We start from the raw sequence: 23479 nt of genomic DNA on the forward strand, positions 1-23479 counted from the left end.
GCGAACATTACGGAAGGCGAACTACTCGATGTTGAGAGGAATGTCGTTACACGTATTGCCAAATGCATTGAGGTTGACGGACATCATTTTGAGCATTTATTGAATTAATGAGGTACTTACAGGTAATCACGCTGTAACAGCATGCGTTCTCAGAAATGGTAAGTTCACAAAGGTACATGTGTCACATTGGAACAACCGAAATAAAATGTTCAAACGTACCTAAGTTCTGTATTTTAATTTAAAGAACCTACCTGTTACCAACTGTTCGTCTAAAATTGTAAGCAAAATGTTTGTGACTATTACAGCGCCATCTATCACAAAGCGAAAAAAGTGGTCCAACTAAAACATTCATATTTCTTTACGTACTACACGAATATGTATTAAAAATGGGGGGTCCTATTTAAAAAAAACGCAGTTGAAATCCGTTTGACCTATGGCAGCGCCATCTAACGGGCCAACCATAGCGCCATCTGGTTTCCCCCTTCAAGCTGGACAAGTTTCGTTCCTTGTAGTTTTTTCGTTTGACGCTTATTTCGTGAGATATTTGGCCCGGTCACGATCAATGGACCACTTTGTATACGAACTCTTACTGGTTTTCTGGCTCTTTCTCGATTAGTGAAACCACTGTACCCCACCAGTGTTTATTACCTTGTAATATCTACAGAAATGCTTCGTCCGCCCCCACCCCCACCCTAGTTACGAGTGTATGTGCGTGCGTGTGTTTGTGCAGCGTCGAGGACGAGCCAAGGCGGCCGCGAAATGCCAGAGCTAATCCCGTCCCGTGGGCGTGTCTCGCCAGGTTTAAACATAGCCGCGGGACAAGCAGCAGCGGCAGCAGCGGCAGCAGCAGCAGCAGCAACGCCAACCAGCGGCACCGTCTTACGGCCGCGCCCTCAGTCGCTGCCTGGGCGCAGAGCGACGTCCACCCCCACCATGCTGGCCGCTGGACTGCGCGCCGCGCTACGCAGCTCCACGGTGCGTCTGTGTGTCGTGTCGTGTGCGCCAGTGTGTGCATGTGTGACTTCCCCGACTCTCAGCAGTGGCGTCGCAGGTCCAGAAGACAAAGTACTCCAGGGAAGCGTGGATAACGTTAACGGACACCTCGTCCAACAAGTAGTGACGAGAGCAACCTGCCGGCCGAAGTGGCCGTGCGGTTCTAGGCGCTACAGTCTGGTGCCGAGCGACCGCTACGGTCGCATGTTCGAATCCTGCCTCGGCCACAGATGTGTGTGATGTCCTTAGGTTAGTTAGGTTTAAGTAGTTCTAAGTTCTAGGCGACTGATGACCTCAGAAGTTAAGTCGCATAGTGCTCAAAGCCATTTGAACCATTTTTGAGAGCAACCTTACCAAAACATACGATTTCATCGTGTGTAGTCCTAGGTCAATATTACACTATGAAATTTCTTTGATAAAGTTGCTTTGTGAAGTACACTGACGGAAAAAAAATCGTAACACCAAAAAATACACTACTGGCCATTAAAATTGCTACACCAATAAGAAATGCAGATGATAAACGGGTATTCATTGGACAAATATACTAGATCTGACATGTGATTACATTTTCACGCATTTTGGGTGCGTAGATCCTGAGAAATCAGTACCCAGAACAACCACCTCTGGCCGTAATAACGGCCTTTATACGCCTGGGCATTGAGTCAAACAGAACTTGGATGGCGTGTACAGGTACAGCTGCCCATGCAGCTTCAACACGATACCACAGTTCATCAAGAGTAGTGACTGGCGTATTGTGACGAGCCAGTTGCTCGGCCACCATTGACCAGACGTTTTCAATTGGTGAGAGATCTGGAGAATGTGCTAGCCAGAGCAGGAGTCGAACATTTTTCTCTATCCAGAAAGGCCCGTACAGGACCTGCAACATGCGGTCGTGCATTATCCTGCTGAAATGTAGGGTTTCGCAGGGATCGAATGAAGGGTAGAGCCACGGGTCGTAACACATCTGAAATGTAACGTCCACTGTTCAAAGTGCCGTCAATGCGAACAAGAGGTGACCGAGACGTGTAACCAATCGCACCCAATACCATCACGCCAGTATGGCGATGACGAATACACGCTTCCAATGTGCGTTCACCGCGATGTCGCCAAACACGGATGCGACCATCATGATGCTGTAAACAGAACCTGGATTCATCCGAAAAAATGACATTTTGTTATTCATGCACCCAGATTCATCGTTGAGTACACCAACTACAATAGGAACATCCAGTTTCTCGTAGCCCTACTACACGACCTCGATGAAACTTAGTGAGGTGTCGCTTTAAAGGCATTCATGACTAACATCAGCTCATCATGTTCAATGACAAATTGAACTTAACTCTCACCACAGTTACAGCGTGATATTTAAAGCAAACATGATTTGCATCATCATAGTGGAGCTATTACTGCCACTCTTGTGCGATTAGTGTCAAATTTGAATACACATTATCTTTTAGACTACCAACATCCGTGTATGTCGCACAGCCCCTTCCTTCCTTGGTGTTTCGGTTTTTTTTTCTGTCAGTGTATATTTGATTTAGTGTAATAAGGAACTTCAGTCACATGTCACCTTTCGTCAGATTTATTGGACAAAATCTAGAGTCTTACCTTAGATTTTTATCAAAGAAAGCGATTGGCTTCTGTTTACTGCGAGCAGCTGAAATGTATAAGCACAATACAAAACGGTCGCGTGTTGAGTACATGGAGCACATTCAAAATTCAAAGGAGGTCACATTTCGGAGGTTACTGTGCAATACATATGGAAAGGCGTTTTACAATCTGGGATGAAATAAAATGCATTGTCATTTTTAGGCAGGGAGATGGAAATCAACTCTCTTTCTTCAAAGCGGATTAGAATAGTCTGTACTGACATTTGTATAAGAAGTCAAACTAGAAAAAATATAAGGCAGATTCATTGTTACCACTGTTGTTTATCTGTTCACTGAAAAGGGAATTAAAGTACTTTGTTGTTTGTCAAGCACAGAAAGTTAGCACAATACCATTCATTGACGATGCATCAGTGGTAGCTGAAAGTGAACAGGAATTCGATTTTGTGTTAAATATAATGGAACATGAGCTAGCTGTAAGGTAAGATATGCAAATAAAGGAGACAGCGTCACGGGCGGACATGATAGGGAGCTAAATGTTACAGCCGGGAAAGAAAAAGGAAGGACAAGGTCAAAAGGTCTTCTGTCAGATTAAGCAACAGCTCAGATGCAATAATCTAAATATTGTGTCTAATTTTGAATGTACTAAAATGAGTCTGAAATACGTAAAGCAATTCGCGAAAACGAGCTCCAATCGGTATAAAGCATCAGAAAGTACTTGGCAAGCACGCGGATGTACGCACAATAAGCACGCGGATGTACGCACAATCAGTCTCTTTTGAACTTAAAACACGTCGAGTTACAACTCATTTCTCATATTAAATGATTTATTCCATAGATTACGACTCGGATACTGTAAACTGTCTACATTACATTGCACTCAGATTTTATTTATATATCTTAATATTAGCAGGCGGTTGGATATTGGTTTAATCGCATTTCGTTTCGTATTGTAAAAATACGTGAATGAGAACTATAGAACTAACAGCATTAAAAATAGCAGTTTTTCAGCTGATATCACATGTACTTTAAAAATGGACTATAAACAGAGTCGACAGCAAAAATATTAATTTGATGGTAACATGTTTCGGCCAGTGTTTGACCATCCTCAGACCCTCATACAATGATGGGAGTCGGAGGCGGTGAATGGAGCAGGTGTTGTAACTCCACGAACGTCACTACTTTTAACCAAACCACTGTTTCTAAGCGAGAAATATTCTCAAAAGTTACTGATATCGCATGGTTCTTCTGTTATTACATGCTAGCCATTCTAAATGAACTATGACGAAATATTTAACGACAGGTCTTTGTCAAAGACACATAATGAATATTTAATCAAATTTCTTTGTCAAAGAAATTTGATAATATAATTACGGTCTAATTACGTGTTTGTTGAACTATTGATTTACTCTTTTGCGTGAAACCAGTGTGCTGGAGCGACCGAATGAAAACGGTTGATGCAGTCGGTTGTAGTTTGACGTATGCATAGGATAATTATTCATTCATTTCCTTCGAGTAAAATCAGTCTGTGGGTACGAACATACAAAAACATTCGACACAACCCGGCGCAATCAGTTCTCAGCGGAAACATTCGGTTGTTTTGGCATTGTTAAATAATTATTGTTTGCTGCACTTTGTCATGAACTGTCGTTACTGTTATTGTCTTTCCGATATATGCTTTTTATTGAGTGGAATAAGTAGCTTTTAGTTCCGTTTTTCGTCCATTTTTATGACTAGGCGTTTACTGAATAGTGAACTTTGTGTCTGGTCAGAATACCAAAACGCTCGGTGGCGTGGGAATGGAAGCAATCATATGACTGGATGAAAAGTGATCCTGAAGATAAATTCACTGTGATGAACAGTATCGTCATGGATGATTCATATTATGAAACTAAATGAAAGAAATTCAAAGAACATTTAACATATGATCAAAAATAATTGCGACAGTATATGCTTAAAAGACAAGTGAAAAAGCCAGTAAACAATTTAAAAAGATATTTCTTATATGCTTTCTGTTCACGACAATTTACCGAAATAAAATGATCGGTGAAGGGCCCAAAACAGAGCGTCAATAAATTTAGATAAGAAAGTAATCATATACACAAGTTTATAATGTAGTATCAGTTATCAACATTTTAAAACCAACCAAAAAACCATATTTAATGCCGGAAATTCGTATTTAAGTAGATAAATGCATAAATTTTGAAAATATTTCATTTTCAGAAATATCTTTTTTTTATTCACCTCCCCTTGGAATAGGATGTGATGTTTGTGTATAAAAAGATGTTGACAAGCGTAGCTGTGGTTGATGCATAGGTTAACAGAACGTTAGGATGACGGAAACATGATATTGAATAATGCACTTTGCGTCAGAACAATGATTATTAATACCCTACTTGAAATGCACCTACAAATCCTTCAAATTACTAGAAATTTCTTGGTATTTTTCACCTGAGTGAATTTGCTCACATTACTGCTTACTGCACAACAATCTGTCATACAGGTTTGCACATGGAATGGTTAGACTACAGTTCAGAAACATTGCATTCGCAATTGTACTACTTAAAACATCTGTGTTATCACATGACCAATAATAATTCATTTTTGAAAACAAAAACTTATTTCCCGCATTTGACCCCGGGATGCACAGAGTAGGTTCTACAATTTTAAGCAAGACTACTAGTTTCACGCAATTTTCTTTTAAACTTTAAATATTCCAACTCGTATATTACGCACTTCTTCCTTTGAATTGTTCCAATTGTTTTGACAAGACAATATTCATCAACCAGTTCTGCACTCAGTTTTTACACTGCTTACTTTTTGAATCAATGGTATGCTTGATTCTATATCACTCCACTGCAACTTCTCTTTCAAATTGGAGCAACAAAGTCGATTATAATCTGAAAACTGCTTCCCCATGAAACCAAGTATTCAATTACTACATTATACAATGAAAGAACATAGGGATAAAACCTACTGTGAACAGCTTGATTGCTGTCATACAAGCCCTTCAAATAGATTTTGTGTTGAACTCACAAAATTATTTTTCCTGTTTTTATGTTTTTTAGGAATAATTTACAAGATATTGTCTCTGGAAGGAAGGTATGGTGATTTAGATTTCTCTTATGCTTGTTTCAGATTCCTCATTATTGAAAACTGATTGCAAAGATAAAATACAACGTGATTCAAAGTGGAAAAATGAATTTAGAGCAAGATATAAAGTCAAAATTGTTTCAAAACCAGGAAGCAATGTCTCTCAGCTTGTTCTTCTGTAACCTGACAAATGATGGTAACTGACATTTCGAACATAACAGAACTCTCCCAGTATTTCCACCCTTACAGTACAACTCTGAAAATATATGTAAAATTTACAAATAATATTATCTACATAAATTGCCAACTTCCGAACGAATGTTGCCACACTGTTGTGGATGATGCGTTCCACACAACCCACACCTATAAAATAATTCCTACCAAGGCTTGCTTCCAATTTAGCAAAAATATTTTCTCTGCTGCTTCTGTTTAGATACATGTTGTTTGTGCTGTCAGCAGATAAACACACAAACTTTGGTTTTATGCAGTGATCATGCAGAACTGACATCACATTTTTAGATATTAAAAGTTTCATTTTCAATAAAAATAATTCCAATATTTTTATATACTCCGCTTTCTGAAGTGAAGTATTTAACTAATAGGCTACTGGAAGGAACTTTGTTGACTTGTGAGCAATGATATTAATCCAAAACAAAATTTACACAGTAAAGATCTCCTTTAAGAAGTTGTCTGCACCAAGGAGTTCATACACCATTAACAATGGCTTCAGTGTTTGTTAGTTTACAACTAAACTTGACGTCATATAGTTTTTTAATGACATTGATTGTGGAATACGCGGAACTGTAGCTGTGATTATGACACTCGGTATGGTATGCTAAAGTTTCCTCAACTGAAGCCAATGTAGCCTCTCATTTCCTGTAATTTCACAAATTATGCTTTTACTATTTGAACATTCTAACTTGATGCTAATTATAGCTAACAACTCTAACATGTGTGGTTCTCACTAAATAACGTCGACTTTAATGAAATGTCTTAATAGCAGTTACGATCAAGTAACAGGTCAACCCTCAACAATAATATCATACCTTTCATTATTAAATTCTAACGTAAAAGCTCTGTGATCATGAACATCAAGAATTTGATTTCATGACAGCCCATTAATAAAGCATTTTTATCCTGGCAATGTTTTACATTTCTAAATGCATGTTTCATACAAACAACGTGAGCAGAGCGTCTTAGGATGTGTGAAAAAACTTACCCAAGAAACAAATTTTAGAGGTTGTTGCAACAGCAGTAGAAGAAGCTAGCTTATGTTTGTTTCATTCATCATGCTGAACAATATCCGAGTTCCCACCACCTGCAATCGAAAATGTGGCATTGTAAATTTTACTGCAACTTCGCAACTAAGCCTTGCCTCTTCGAGGAAAGGATCTTCCTCCTTTAAGTTGAAAGAAAAGGTACACTTGCGCTTGGGCACAATAACTTAGTTTACGCAAATGACAACACAACGCATCAGCTGACAACACTAGACCAAGCAAACTTCATCTGTTCAGAAAACGCGTTCAACAATAAGAATAACTGAAATAAGCGTCGATGCAGCATTTCTCGCAGCAAGAAATGACAGAATAAATCGGTTCTTAATTTATGAAGACGGTATCACGAAAATGCCAACGGAATTGCCACAGTGGTAACACCGGTTCCCGTCAGATCACCGAAGTTAAGCGCTGTCGGGCTGGGCTAGCATTTGGATGGGTGACCATCCTGCGTGCCGAGCGCTGTTGGCAAGCGGGATGCACTCAGCCCTTGTGAGACAAAACTGAGGAGCTACTTGATCGAGAAGTAGCGGCTCCGGTCACGGAAACTGACATACGGCCGGGAGAGCGGTGTGCTGACCACATGCCCCTCCATATCCGCATCCAGTGACGCCTGTGGGCTAAGGATGACACGGAGGCCCGTTCGGACGGAGTGAGTTTAGTATCACGAAAATATGAGAACTATTCGCGTCCCAACAAAAATTCTGGGTACGCGGAACACGCGAGCAAAAACGGGGACTTCGCGTTTTTTACGGGACGAATGGTACGCTTAATGTAAATGAAGTCACAGAAACCAGGAAAATGAGAGAAGACATTCATATAACTATCGTAAATGTCAGTGACTTGTGTCAGTACGTTGTCTTACTTTAAGTGAAACCAATGAAATCCGGAGTGTGGGTGAATGAAAACATTCATATAGCTGACAACTGCGAAAGACTAGTTTCGTTCAGTTGAACGAAAAGCCAACAGACTGGCCAATCGGCTGTTAAAACCAGTCGGTTGTCCATCGGTACCAAAAAGGGCGGCTGTCCACAAACTAGGTTCATTGTATCGTCAACAGATAAGCAGGTCGTGCATTACATTCTCAGGTGGGTGTGCATAAGTTATGGACGCAGGACGTCGCGTTCGTATCGAAGTTGGCATTTTCTGATAGCATAATCCCCGCTCTAACCCACTGAATATATGTATCAATGGAGTGAGCATAGCCTACTGCGCTTGTTCTCAACATCTAACCGTGCTAGTCAGGTGATTTTGGAGCAACGCTGCATATCTACAATTTCCGGTAATACTGTAACTTGAATATTACACGTACGCCTTCTCTTATATATGCTTCTGCATGTTTGAGTTTTAGTATGAGCTATGGTGCAGTATTGTCGTTGCTGCGGATTTAATGAGAAGTATGTGAAACGAGATCCTGTTACTTTTCATAGGGATGTGCAACAAATGTATAATTGCAAATGCCATTGATATGAGGCACTTTATATTATAATAAAGGGAGGCACGGTATTGTATTGAAGAGATAATTTCTGTGGTTTTATAGTATGTGTTTCCGATACAAGTGCTAGATAAATTTGCAAGTGTATTTGTGTAAACTCCCATATTCGTGCTACGTTCATTTGGAGATAAAATTTATGCATGACAGTCTGATTAATTATCTCCGATTTATGCAGGTTCTCAAACCCTTGTGTGTTTAGTATGTCTTCATGAGAAAATTTCCTGTATAATGTTATTGCAACGCAGTTAATGAGAACAGATTCCACAGTAAAATCAATGCAACAGAAAACATTAAAACAGTATTGTTAGCTGTCCCTTCTTTTGTTGCTCCAAACTTCAAGTACTGATCTTGTATTTTTTCTTATTTTTTGTGCGTAGTGCATGGTTTTCCTTTTCTGATGAAAAAAAATGTTACAGGCATTTTACTTGTCTACAAGAAGCAGAATGGTAAATAAAAGAAAACTGAAAATAATAGTGGGCAAGCAGATGGTGCAAATCGGTTACCGTATTTACTGTAACAGTTTCATAATTCCAATGCATTCTTCCTTCGTAACACTTCGGCGGCGTCTACAGTGGCATTCTAACGTAATTATTAGAACAAAGATTCGACAATATGAGTAAGTGCGACAGAAAGCGTAAAAAATATTGTTGGTTGTCAATTGTTATCCCGTTACCGAAAAAACCTAACAAGGGAACATCCCTATCGCACCCCCCTCAGATTTAGTTATAAGTTGGCACAGTGGATAGGCCTTGAAAAACTGAACACAGATCAATCGAGAAAACAGGAAGAAGTTGTGTGGAACTATGAAAAAAATATGCAAAATATACAAACTGAGTAGTCCATGCGCAAGACACGCAACATCAAGGATAGTCTGAACTCGGGAGCGTCGTGGTCGCGTGGTTAGCGTGAGCAGCTATGGAATGAGAGGTCCTTGGTTCAAGTCTTTATTCGAGTGAAAAGTTTTAAGTTTTTATTTTCAGACAGTTATTATCTGTCTGTCCGTCCGTCCGATGCGAGGTAACTGCGCCGTAGTATGATGACGCTACACCTAAACAAACATCGAAACACATGACGTCGGTCGACTACAGCGCACGAAAGAGAGAGTATTCCTGCTAACGAGGCTCCCTGGCTGGCAGTTGACTGTTCGCTACTTTGGACGAGAGTGCATTAAATACGTGAGATGCATTCCGTGGGCAACATGAATCCAGCAAATATAGCTCGCGACTTCAATAACAATATCAATGAATATTTTCCGAACTGTAAAGCATCGGAAAGTTCCTTAAGGGATCGAGCGATTGTCGAACATTTATATGATTATTTGCTACATTTGCTGATAAACAGTACGTGTGGTGATGATTGTCTGAAAATAAAAAATTAAACTTCTCACTCGAGGGAACACTTGAACCAAGGTCCTCTCGTTCCGCAGCTGCTCACGCTAACCACGCGACCACGGCGCTCCCTAGTTTACACTATCCTTGATGTTGCCTATCTTGCGCATGGACTACACAGTTTGTATATTTTGCTTATTTTTTTCATAGTTCCACACAACTTCTTCCTGTTTTCTCGATTGATCTGTGTTCAGTTTTTCAAGGCCTATCCACTGTGCCAACTTATAACTAAATCCGAGGGGGGTGCGATGGGGATGTTCCCTTGCAAGTAAAGTGAACGCTGAGCTATGATACTGCTGCGAAAAAGCAAAATACTATTGCTCGTCACATCTTTAGGCCTGGTATCAAATAGTTAGGAAGTCTGTAAAACACATATACAAAGTTCCACGGTACTTCTGAAGGTGATGTATCAATAGCAGCGAACTAATAACACTCAAAACAATCTTACCGCTATACCAGCTAAAATGCGCGGTCACAAAATCACGTGAGTTGAGCTGCAGCAGAGGTTTAGGGTGGAATTCTCGTTCTGCGCATCCGAATGCTCAGCCCATAGAAATTTATACTTCTCTAGCCCGTGCGAGCCTCTTCATGCCCGAATAATGACTGCATCCTACATTCATTTGAACCCGCTTAGTGTATTCAAGCCTCGATCTCTATCTACAATTTTCAACTCCCACACTTCCTTCCATTACAAAATTGACAGTTCCTTGATGCCTCAGGATGTGTCCTATCAACCGATCCCTTCTTTTGCTCAGGTTGTGCCATAAATTACTTTTTCCCCGTTCGATTCAGTTCTTCTTAATATGTTAGTGGATCTGCTCATCCAATTTTCGGCATTCTTCTATAGCACCGCATTTCCAATGTTTTTATTCTCATCTTGTCTGAATTATCTATCGTTCACATTTCCTTTGCATACAACACCACGATCCACATAAATACCGTAGGAAAAGAAATTATGACGCTTAAATTTATACTCGCTGTTAACAAATTCTTGTTTTTCAGAAATTCTTTTCTTGCTATTGCCTGTCTGAATTTTGTATCTTCCATAATTCGACAATCACGTTATTTTGGTGCCTAAATGTGGAAACTACTCACGCTCTACACTTAGCGACACATTTTTCTAAACTGATTCCCTCCTCATATCCTGATTTAATTCGACTACAATCCATTCCCCTTGTTTTATGTTTATTGATGTTCATCTTATAATCTCTTTTCGAGACAATATCGATTTCGTTCACCTGTTCTTCCAGTCTCTTAACCGTCTCTGATAGAATTACAATGTATCGGCAAACTAGCAAATTTTTATTTATTCTCCCTGAGCTTTAAATCCCTTTCCAAAACGTCCTTCGACTGTTAAAACTGCAGTCTTGTTTCTGTACGAGTTGTAATTCACTTTTCGGTTCCTGTATTTTGTCCCCATTAGCTTCAAAATTTGGAAGAGTGCATTGAACACTGTCAAAGGATTTCTCGAAATCTACAAATGATATAAACGTAGGTTTACCCTCCTTCAACTTATCTAAGATAATTCGCAGTGTCAGTATTGTCTTTGATGTTCTTGCATCTCGTGTTCTCCAAGGTTGGCCTCTACCAGTTTTTCCACTTTTGTTGTTAAACTTGTTGTCACCACTTTCTTTGATTGCTCTGGAAGAAGGCTCATCATACCACAACACAAGAAATATTAGTTCGCTTTATTATATAAATGAATAAAAGGTTTACTTTACTTTGACTCAAATCTTTGCCACAGGAGTACTGGGTAATCTGAATACTTTAAAACTTTCATGACCAACAAAGTAACAGTTGATGCACTAATTAATAAACTGTTCTCTTGCAGTAGAAAAGGGAACATTTACGAAGTACATTTCATCAGAAACTTCAACGGTTACTGTCCTACACGATGATGTTGACTGCTATAGCTGAGCTCTTGAACTGGGTGAATACTGGCATCCCCAACACCATTCTGACAACCTAAGGGCGCTGCAGACCTGATAGGGGAGACTAATATTCAGGAGCGCCTCTTATACGTCATTTTGCATAGAAACCTCGCTAATGTCTATGGTATCGATTCTCGTTGTCAGCTTTGGTGTGGCAACGCGACCGCCACAAAACTGACGGTTGAGCAGTATTCACATCTGTCAGCAACCGCCTTGTTTGGAACTATTACATTCTGGATAAGTCTGAGTGTGTTTCCTTGTTTCATATATCTTGCGCAGCAGGTGGAATACTTTTTTCATGGCTGGTTCTTCCAGCAATCTCATTGATTCTTGGTGAATATCGCATGTTCCACGGGCCTTGTTTCGACTTAGGTCTTTCAGTACTCTGTCAAATTTTTCTCACAGTATCTTACCTCCCGTTTCATCTTCTTCTTCTCTTTCTATAATATTTCTCTCAAGTTGTTCGTCCCCTGTATAGACACCCTATATATTCCTTCCTCCCTTCTGTTTTCCCTTGTTTGCCAAGTACGTCATTACGTCGCTATCATAGACAGATGCTGTCCAAAAGTAGCGCGATTTTGTGCCCGTATCTCGCATCGTCATTCGATGTATGGAATCTACTTCGCCTAAAGCTTTAAAGAGATAAACGTACTATAATTTCGCTGGTTTGCAAGAAGTGTCAAGGCTTAGAAATCAGTATTTCTTAGGGCTTTCTACCTCAATCGATAAATAACAGAACTCTTGTAGAATCAGTTTGTTGTCTATCCGTCCCACTGTTAAGACCCATTTTACTCAAGAACGGGAAGATGTGTCAAGTTCAAATTTATGTAAGATATTAAGACCTACGGTTACTTGGCAGTGTAAAAAATTTACTTCTCTAAGTGAATGCAATCAAAAGGTACGACCATGTATGTCACATATTTTGATACTCGCAAACTCACTCATCCTAACCTGTAGATGAACCATTTATATACTTATCGGTCTAGGTGGTCCAGTGCCAAACCGCGTGCACAGGAACTGAGTGGCTACGGATTTTTCAGTGTTCGTTTTAACCCAGCCGTCGTCTCTTAGCGATGCGAGGAGTCGCCAAAAGAACATGTGGTTCGGATTCCACGTTAAAATGTGGGTCCCTTTACCACGGTTGGACAACTGGGTAGGTTAGGGACACGTAAGCCTCCGAAGTTTCGTCCAATAGAAAGACTTGCACCAGGCCATTGAACCGTATGAACTGCCATTATTATTGGTATTATTATTACTATCAGCTGTACATACAATTAAGTTTGTTAGGTTTTCTGTTTAAGAAGTGGTAGCACCTGACCACTGAGACACACAAATGTGTTAATACCAACTCATCGTCAGATGATGGGTTTAAAATGAAAGAAAAAAGAGAATAACAAAGTACATGTAAACTGAATTACAGGTCAAATTAGCTGGGTCAACTGAAAAATGGGATACAACTCGTTGTCTTTGACCAATGACGTCATATTCAAGTCACAGCTGATAAGTTGTTTATTTATGAGTCCTAGATAGTAAATCTTGGGAAACGAAGCGTCAAATCGTAAATTTAAATAAGTGAATGAATGTAGAATTAAACCAAAGAAACAGTGCACGTGTTTTGTTCTTGGTCGTCGTATTAAAGAATTTGTGTAATCGTTTTAATTGGCCATTGTATCCGCCATTGGTAAAGAATAGGATACCTATGTCAGGTTTATCGTTTTTTTTGTGTTGGGTAATACTAGTATGTTATTTTTCAGTTTACTTCAGGATACTAATGTAGAGGTACCGTTTTCTACGCATTAGGTAATATACATGTCAGCTGAAATAAAGCTACACAGGTCAACTTAAGTACGGAATACTAATGTTAGGTATGTTGTTCTGTTGGATGTAGGTAATACTAGTATCTTGTTTTTCAAAAAATGGTTCAAATGGCTCTAAGCACTATGGGACTTAACATCTGAGGTCATCAATCCCATAGACTTAGAACTACTTAAACCTAACTAACCTAAGGACATCACACACATCAATGCCTGAGGCAAGACTCGAACCTGCGACCGCAGCAGCAGCGGTTCCGGACTGGAGCGCCTACAACCGCTCGGCCACAGCGGCCCGTGCTATTCCTTTTCAGTTGACCAGTACAGGTTATCTGAAGAACAGGATACCGATGCTAGGTATCCTGTCCTTTTGGCCATTGGTAATACCAATGTTTGGCGGGTGTTTTTTCCTCCAAGGGTAGCACTGGTATCTTCTTCCTCGGTCGTGCATGATATCAGTGTTCGGCTTGTCGTAATTTTCCTGTAGCGTAATACGTTTTTTGATATTTTTGCTAGTATCTTCTTTTGTGGTATCCGCCCGAAACTCCCTAATTCCCTCATCTGTTTCTTTAATTTGATTTATTTTATGGACTTTCATAAATCGCTCGCGCATCATTATTTTTTCTTTACATAAGATTCCTTTTTACAATATGGGTTCACGTGATGTACATGTTCGATGTCTGTACTCAGTGCTACATTTCTTTGATTCTGAACATTCGTTTATGCTTTCAGATGTTTGTCAGCTATCATCTGTGGCTTACCTATGAAGTCATTGGGCAAAATCATAGAGTAAATATCTCTGGAGTGAGCATTGCGTTCTGCGCATGTTATCAACCTAAACCAGGATTGTCACGTGTTTTCGGGACTTCGCTGTGCGTGTGTGCTTTCCGCAGAGTTTGAAGTTTATAATATCAAGAGTTTTGTTGTGTTTTCACCGTTTGTTGATAGTGTAATAGTGATGGTGAATTACTGTTGATGCTATGGATGCAAAGAAAAATATGTGAAAGGAGAGATAGTAACTTTTCATGGGCACATACCATCTAGCTGTAATTATAGTTATCATATTAGTAAGAGACACTGTATATGTTTAAAAATTTCGAGACGTATTATAATTAAGGCTTGATTCTGTAGACCTATTTTTCGACCATTTTATGACTATACAGTAGATATTATGGCTCGTACAAAAGCTTACAAACAATCGCTTCCTCTCGTAAATTTTCTAGTGGAACAGGAAAGGGAATGGTTAGTTGTTTCAGCAAATACTATCCTCCATGCATTTACCAGTGACTTGTCGATTATATACATAGATTTGAAAGACGGGAGACAGATAAATTCAATAGAGTGGGAGTCTGTAATTGTCTTCGTATAATACGTGTGTCCAAACCTTTTTGTTTGCTATAAAGTTACAATAGGACACCATGTTAAGTGTGTCTTGAGCATGGAGAATGGTTATGTGTGATTTATATTTTAGTTTCCCGAAGGATGAACAACGAGTAAAGATGTGGCTCCAGAAAATAAGGAGGAGTAATTTTGTGCCCACAAAATATTCCAAAGTATGTTCAAAACACTTTGAAGAGGAATGTTTAGACAGAGAAAAATTTGGATGTGTGTGGCTGAAGGTAGATGCTATACCAACTATTTTTAATTTTCCACGGCACCTACTACCAAAAGTACCCACACGAAAACCACCTGTAAAACGAAATTTGTCAGGTTCGTATATATAACTTGTGGTAATCATATTTGCTACTTTCTTTCACTGAGAAATGTGTTTCATTCTGCATTATCCGGCATATGTTTGTACACTGAGATGTGTGTTTCATCTTTACACTCAGAAACTTTGACAAACTGTGATGACAATAGTGCAAAAAGTCAAGACGAGCGTAAAATACTAGTAAACATGTCCCCAAACTCTTTCATTTGTGTCACTTTCCACTTCCCTTAATGGTGTTATATGGGTTGACTGTTACATGACCAACTGTATTTGCTTTACAGTACACATTTATTCTCCGATCACCTTTTTCCCCCCTTCTTACTCAGTCTACTATTTATTTAATAAACTGGGAGCAAGTACGTAAAATGCGTTAAATAAATGCTTCAAAGTGTCACCAGTAAGAAACATTGTGCTTCAGATCGCAAAAACGAGAAAATAAATACGCAGAAATATCAGACAAAAGGGCGAATTAGCAGGGATATAATCGCTAATTTGTGGCAAATTCTATGTTTTTCGGACACTTGCAAAAGTACTAGCGTATTGTCAAGTCGTTTTGCAAGACTATCACTGCAAAAATGTTCGTCGGGCTCTGTAATACTATAAAGTGCCGTATCATACCGAAAACTACCAAAATTCCAGTGCATCTGAACTGTGACACCTATCGCAAAAAAGCAGAATGCAATATCACTTGCCCTTTATTCCTGGTATCAAATGGAAACTGTTAAAAACGTCTGCGTAACATATATAAATAATTCACGACACGTACGAAAAGGATCCGTCAGTACTAGGGATGTAGTGACATTCTAAATATTCAGGGCGCTATATGGACAAACACACGACGTCCCGAGAACACGTGACCAGGCCGGCAATGTATGTTGACAACACAAAATCTGTTCTGCGCATGTGAATGCTCACTCATATACGTTGCATCCCATTCTTCAGTATTCCCAACTAACTTCTATAAGCAACCATACTAGTTAATACCTTACATAGTAACTCGTCAACTGAAGAGGCCGGATCGTAACTTAAACATATCTGGGCTCTAATTGTCAATTCTAAACACTACAACTGAATCAGTAATAATACCGGTTTGGTATCACTTAAATCATATAAGATTAAAAGTATCCACACAATAAAAGTAATTGAAAGATAGAGCCTTCTGAAAGCGAAAACTAGTTAGAAAATTACATGGCTGCTGTTGCCAATAAGCTAGATGTGCACCAGAAGCAGGCTTGATGAAGCTCGCCTGTGGAAGCGTTCCGCGAGTAGCAAATTAGTGCATGCTGGTCGCAAGAGTACGCTAGTTCACACTGACTGTTTAGCGTACGCTCGCCACTACCAGCTACTAATCTGCTGTTCCCGGATCACGTCTGCAGAGGAAATTACTAGCTTACTTCTAGTGCATGTCTAGCTTATTTGTACCAACAATTAAGTAATTTTTATATAATTGTTGATGGTGTACAACAACCAGCCACAAATTGGTTTTAGGTTACATTATTGAAAAAGTTCTAGACGCTTCAGTCTGGAACCACGCGACCGCTACGGTCGCAGGTTCGAATCCTTCCTCGGGCATGGATGTGTGTGTTGTGCTTAGATTAGTTAGGTTTAAGTAGTTCTAAGGGACTGATGACGTCAGATGTTAAGTCCCATAGTGCTCAGAGCTATTTGAACCATTTGAAAAAGTTCGTTAGCGGTTTACAATTTACAAAGTTCATCGTCATCAGACGGCTTTCATGATTTCGGCAAAACATAAGATGCATTCGTTTGCTGGTGAATTGCCATAGGATAAACAATAATTCACAGTTACAAACGCGTAACAAAGATGGCTGCGCTACTGACTTGTATTAGAGTGCAACTTACGTGAAACGTCTGGAGCATTTGTTTGCACAGCTTTCTTCCAGCGAATCATATTCGAAATGTTGTTTGTATTTTCAGCATCACATACGTTTGTTGGCATTGTCAACACTTTCATTTAGTCACAAAATGAATTTCCAATGTGGACCTCATGTTGTGACTCACACCCAACGAAACTAAATACAGAGTTTGCTAAGTACACAAGTCAAAGATGCAGCAATACAATGAATTATTGTTTATCCTAGAGCAGCTTACCAGTTAACCAAGGCATCACATGTTTTGATGAAATCATTAAAATCTTCTAATGATGAACTGTATAAATTCGAAACCGGCAACGCTACTTTCTGAATAAAGTAACCTAAAACCAATTTGTGGCTCGTTGCTGTACACTATCAACATTTTACCTCATATAACAGCCACAGTCTCCAATCATGTCTTTATTTGACAAAATTGCAGTAAATTTTTATCAGTTTTCACTTCGCGAAGACTTTATCTTACAATCAGTTTTACATTGTGAATGTTTGTAATCTCATATTTGTGACATGAGTTACCAGCATAATCATTGGCAGCCTGTAAGTTACCCGTTCTTCTGTTACGTTCGGAATACATGCAAATATGTATCCTGAGTATGAGCTAAAATGATGCCCTCTACAACATAATGTTTAGACCTACAAAAGTCATATGATAACGGTATATGACTACAAAATTTTAGAGCAATGGGATAAGAGAATAAAGGATACAGTTTACTTTGCATAACGTAATAAATGAACATCTGAAGGGTTTCTGTGATAGCACTACTTTGTGATAAGCTTACAACATCGTTTCAGGTCGTGTAGTACTTCAGCTTGTGGCCATATTATGTCCAATGAGCATACTTGGTTCAGTCTGTTAATCTACACTATTCTATCTAGAAATCTGAAATTTAAAGACACAACGCAATCACGTCGTATATAAAGTGATGATCCAGCATCTCAGGCTGCTGACTTACCTGCTGGCCTAAGAAGCATGCAAAGAAATAGCCGAAACGTACTGCTGACTGCAGTTTTGAGAAATTTGTTTACTGATTGTAATAGAGACTCAGTAAGACTGGTATCTCTGTTGAAAGTAGAAAATCGACAACATTACGAGAGGTAACTAAATGAAGTTTTCAGAGTGCACAATCTATCGTAAGGATGCTAGAACCTTTAAAAAGTGACAAGGAATCACGAATGAACCACGTAGACTTTGATTTAAGAGAGTAAGTTTCGTCTATAGCTTAATCGTGTCCACAATCAAGCACACAATTGCCTGTACATGAAACGTTTCGTACACCAAGCCACTCCTAAGGAAAGATGTAACAAAATAATTCCATATGCGTTACAGAGCGCTGAAAACAGCTCGCTAGACGAGAGTGTGACGATTTCAACGGCCCTTGCATCCGGATAAGCTAATGTAAACCAGATTTCTGTTAACATGCCTCGAGAACAACGAACGATCAATTTTGAACACAGATAAATACAAGCTGCGTATCTGGAACTCCTCCAGATACTAATGCGAGAAGCAGCCCAATGCAGAACAAAACTCTTGTAACACGAGATCTGAGAATGTTCAACAGAAAGTGACTTCAAATCCATTTAACTGATTACTCAGTCACAGCAGCTCCTCTGCGCTTCGGAAAAGCCGACCGGAACATCAAGCAAGCCTGTAACTTCCTTTTGTGCGTTCCTAGCTGAGAACATGACGTGCATCCCCCTTTGACTGGCTAGCGTTACGGCTCGCCAAAGTATTTCACCTCACATATCCCTACTGAGTTCGTCACAGACAGTGATACTTTCAGAGATCGACTGTTCGGCACAGAAACATGTTTACACAGTGTTTGTGGTTTAGAACACAACACAAGAAAAATTCTGAAAGCTGTGATCGTGATGTACAGCTTTCAAGCCTTCAGTGTCGACAATAAGAGATCAGATACGTTGACATTGCGAGGTCGCCTCTAGGTCTCTTCAGTTGACGAGTTACTATCTAACGAATTCAGATACGTGTGGTTGTGAAAAGTAGTTTGTTTGATTTGTAATTTGGTTTTTTAGCACTCTAGTATATCCTCCCCTTTTTTTCTTTCAAACATATTATCTGATGACTTGTTAAGAAGTCGAAGTCGTTAATGATACGGTTATGTGACCTGAGGAAGAAAATAAATTATTAAAAAAAATTACAAGACGGCCACTCTGTTTTCTTAATGTTGTATGCCTAGGCTGTGTAAACACATTACCCAAGCACAAGCTACGTGCAACTCTGCTCGACAATGACGCAAATGGTTCAAGAATAACCTAACAGCAGCTGGTACGCCAGCACTGACGTCCCGTCCTGTAGCGAATAGGGTTACGTTTCTCCACGCATTAAGAATAATTTAGCTCTTAAGGTAGAAGTAAAAAAGTGATGACGTATACGGTAGGAGAACCAGTTTTCTGTAACGGTGTCACGTACTCTCTCTTATCTTTATTACTAAACCTCTACGCTCACCAAACACCATTTCAGGTTGTGTATGTAACGTCTCACAGGGGTAATAAAAAATTGGTTTTCAGCATTTGATATAATTACTAATACTATAATTACGAATTTAAAAATTAAAATCTTGTCATAATATGCTCATTAGGAAGTGTAATGTTACGTTAAAAGTTTCGCACACTAGGTCAAGAATTAAAGTTAGAAACTGTGTACGTGGCTAGAGGCAGCATAACTAACGAGCGCAAATTATCCAGACTGTTTTCATACAGCATTTGAAAATGACAGCATTTAGTGACTACTAGCGACCTTTACGCGCAATTTCAAACCTTTTAGAAACTTTTCCTCGCTAACACCTTCTTTGAAATAATGAAAGGAAAAAAATTATCGCTCGCTATATATTCGCTGTTCGTGCACTAAAATTTCAGTATCAGGCATGAAGTTTTAATTTATTTTCTCATTACTACAGAGAGTTTTAGCAAAACACTCTGCCGACTGTATCCATATGCTTGTAAAACAATAAACTGGTAGCCAAGATCGCAGGAATTCTTTTTATTCCATGATTACCAGTTTCGGCGAAACTGAAGCCACCATCATCGGATTTTAGGAAACATACAGGTTACAACATCATCGGTAGGAGAACCAGTATTCTAAAACGGTGTCACGTACTCTCTCTTCATATCTTATCTTTACTACTAAACCTCTACGCTCACCACACACCATTTCATGTTGAGTATGTAACGGCTCACAGGGGTAATAAAAATTTGGTTTTCAGCATTTGATATAGTTACTGGACTAATTTAAAAATTAAAATCTTGTCATAATATGCTCATTAGCAGGGGTAATGTGTCCTAAGATCCGATGATGGCGGCTTTAGTTTCGCCGAAACCGGTAATCGTGGAATAAAAAGAATTCCTGCGATCTTGGCTACCAGTTTACTGTTTCACAAGCATCTAGATCGCTCCCACATGAGCACTATGTGCTCCCTACAAAATTGTATCCCTATGCACCATCGATGTTCCTGCAAAATTATATCATCGTAGTACACACACTTCGGGAGATATGACGCCATAAACACTGAGTTGCGCGGTAAACTAGCTTTTGCTAAAACGGAGTGCAAATTTCCCGGACCAAAATCATCCACAAATTAACTCATCTGTGAAGTAATCAGGCGTTTGAAGCTGTTTAATACACGGAAGTTGGATTGTTTAAAGAGTAGGGGGTGGGAGGGTTGTTGGTGTACCGTGCCACGCGTTGTTCCTCTGCTGACAAACCAGAAACAGGAGCAGTTTTGCCACCGATTTTTATGCAGTTTTGCTTACACATACGAAGATTCGACGTTTAATTTGTAGCGATATGAGTGAATTTTTTTGTGCTAGACAGCTACCTAACAGAATTCAGTTGTTGTTATTGCCTTTCAGAAGATTGGTTTGATAGATCTCTCCATGGCAGTCTGTCGTGTTTCAAGCTTTTCATATAGGCTACGCATTACTACTGGATCCTACATCCGTGTAAACTTGCTTGTTGCGTGCAAGATTTGGTCTCCTCCCGCCCCCCACCCCCTTCCTCTCCCTAACGCACACTTCCCTCCATTACCAAACTAACTTCTTCATTCTTCAAGATGTGTCCGACCATCAAAACTTGGAAATATACTTCACGTACCAATTGCCTTGACATCATTTTCACTTACTGCAGTTGCTACTCAGTTGCAGCTCAGTTACATAGGTCAGCGACAACACGATTCACCAACAGGCAATATGAATTTGTGTTTATTGTGGTGGCATTGTTCAAATCGCACTGGTTATCAAAAACAATTAACAGGTCTGTCTGTGGAATAGTGGAGGTAGGTCTTGTTGAGTCATTAGCCATGACACATGGTGGAGGACCTGTGTGATGTGAATATAGAAATACGGTAGTGAAGATCGGTAGGAGAGCCAGGCTTGTACAAAATAGCCAAGTCATCAAGCCAACACGTCCTGTCTATCCTCCACCACCATTTAGGCAACAAAAAAAGAAAGAAAGGAAGATTAGTTTTAACGCCCCGTCGACATCGAGGTCACTAGAGACCGAGCACAAGCTCAGATCGTGTCAAGGATGAGGAAGGAAATCGGCCGTGACCCTTCAGAGGAACCATCCTGGCATTTTCCTGGAGCGACTTTGGAAAACATAAATATCGATGGCCGGACGTGGGTTTGAACCACAGGCAACAGAATGAGAGCTTTCGTGATACATATCCTTAATGTGAGAAGGTGATTGCCATAGGTGCATACGAATTTCGACATGTTATTAGATCTTACACTGAAGAGCCAAAGAAGCTGGTACACCTGCCTAATATCGTATAGCGCCCCCCGCAGGCACCCAAAAGTGCCGCAACAACACGATGTGGCATGGACTCGATTGGTGTCTGAGGAAGTGCTGGAGGAAATTGACAACATGAATCTTGCAAGACTATCGATAAATTCGTAGGATTACGAGGGCGTGATGATCTCTTCTGAACAGAACGTTGCAAGGCATTTCAGATATGCTCAATAATGTTCATGTCTGGGGAGTTTGGTGGACAATGGAAGTGTTTAAACTCAGAAGAGTGCTCGTGGAGCCACTCTGTAGCAATTGTGGACGTGTGGGGTGTCGCATTGTCCTGCTGGAATTGCCCAAGTCCGTCGGAGTGCACAATGGATATGAACGGATGCAGGTGATCAGACAGGATGCTTAGGTACGTGTCACCAGTCAGAGTAGTATCTAGACGTAGGTTCGTGAGTCGGCCGTAACACTTCGTTCGTTGCAGGTTTGACTACTGGTTCTATAGTTACTAGTTACGGAACAAGAAGAGCTATGGCCACTATGAAATTTAAAAGCCTTTTGCTCTCAAGGAAACAAGACTGCCTTAGTTGCATTCATCAAAAGTGAGGCATCATCAAAAATCTTAGTGTAGACAGCTTTATGAAGACGGCTAATGTAAAACGTGGTCTCCATCCTTTTAGAGATGGTTGCAGTACTCGGCTATTCGATAGAGGATGTCAAACACCTTCCAGCCGTGAAATTTCCAACCTTATTTTATTTGGCAACCAGTTTCAGGATTTTACTACGACATCTTCAGGCCCCTGACCGACGTGTAGGTAGAATCTACCTCGGTTGTGATAAAAACAGTAACCAGCAATTCTGGTATTACTAGATATTTGCTACAGTGACCGCTTCAACCATCAAATTCCACTTTAATAATAATTTTGTTTGTAACGAGAAACAAACCAACGCTTTCCATCGACGCTGGGTGGAGCATGAAAGACCTGATATCTCGCGAAGAGACCATGAGGATAAAATCAGAGAGATTAGAGCCCACACAGAAGCATACCGACAATCCTTCTTTCCACGAACAATACGAGACTGGAATAGAAGGGAGAACCGATAGAGGTACCCTCCGCCACACACCGTCAGGTGGCTTGCGGAGTATACATGTAGATGTAGATGAGTAGAATTTGTTTGGGCTGATTCCAGATACACATTGAAAAAAGGAAATTGCAAATATCTGCCGATAAAACCAGAGGAAATGTGTCTGACGAGCCATAGGAAAGACACCCTGTACGCCGGCCGGAGTGGCCGAGCGCTTCTAGACGCTACAGTTTGAAACCTCACGACCGCTACGGTCGCAGGTTCGAATCCTGCCTCAGGAATGAATGTGTGTGATGTCCTTAGGTTAGCTAGGTTTAAGTAGTTCTAAGTTCTAGGGGACTGATGACCTCAGAAGTTAAGTCCCATAGTGCTCAGAGCCATTTGAACCATTTTTGATACCCTGTATACATTAGGCTGTAGTTCTTCGTGGATAAGTCCAGATTTTATGGATTTG

At 40.0% G+C, this 23479-nt stretch overlaps 1 protein-coding gene and 1 pseudogene across 1 annotated transcript in view; both read left to right on the plus strand.

Annotated features, from left to right (window-relative positions):
* Positions 1 to 744: 744 nt before the first annotated feature.
* Positions 745 to 23479, plus strand: part of LOC126253301 (pyruvate dehydrogenase E1 component subunit alpha, mitochondrial-like) — a 108874-nt gene continuing 86139 nt past the window's right edge. The window contains exon 1 of the mRNA XM_049954532.1: positions 745 to 975. Within this exon, the coding sequence (XP_049810489.1) occupies positions 760 to 975 (216 nt within the window). The 5' untranslated portion in view covers positions 745 to 759. The remainder of the gene's footprint in view (positions 976 to 23479) is intronic.
* LOC126254095 (5S ribosomal RNA) lies at positions 7321 to 7438 on the plus strand (annotated as a pseudogene).

The sequence above is a fragment of the Schistocerca nitens genome, chromosome 4, assembly GCF_023898315.1.
Source record: "Schistocerca nitens isolate TAMUIC-IGC-003100 chromosome 4, iqSchNite1.1, whole genome shotgun sequence".
NCBI classification, from domain to species: domain Eukaryota; kingdom Metazoa; phylum Arthropoda; class Insecta; order Orthoptera; family Acrididae; genus Schistocerca; species Schistocerca nitens.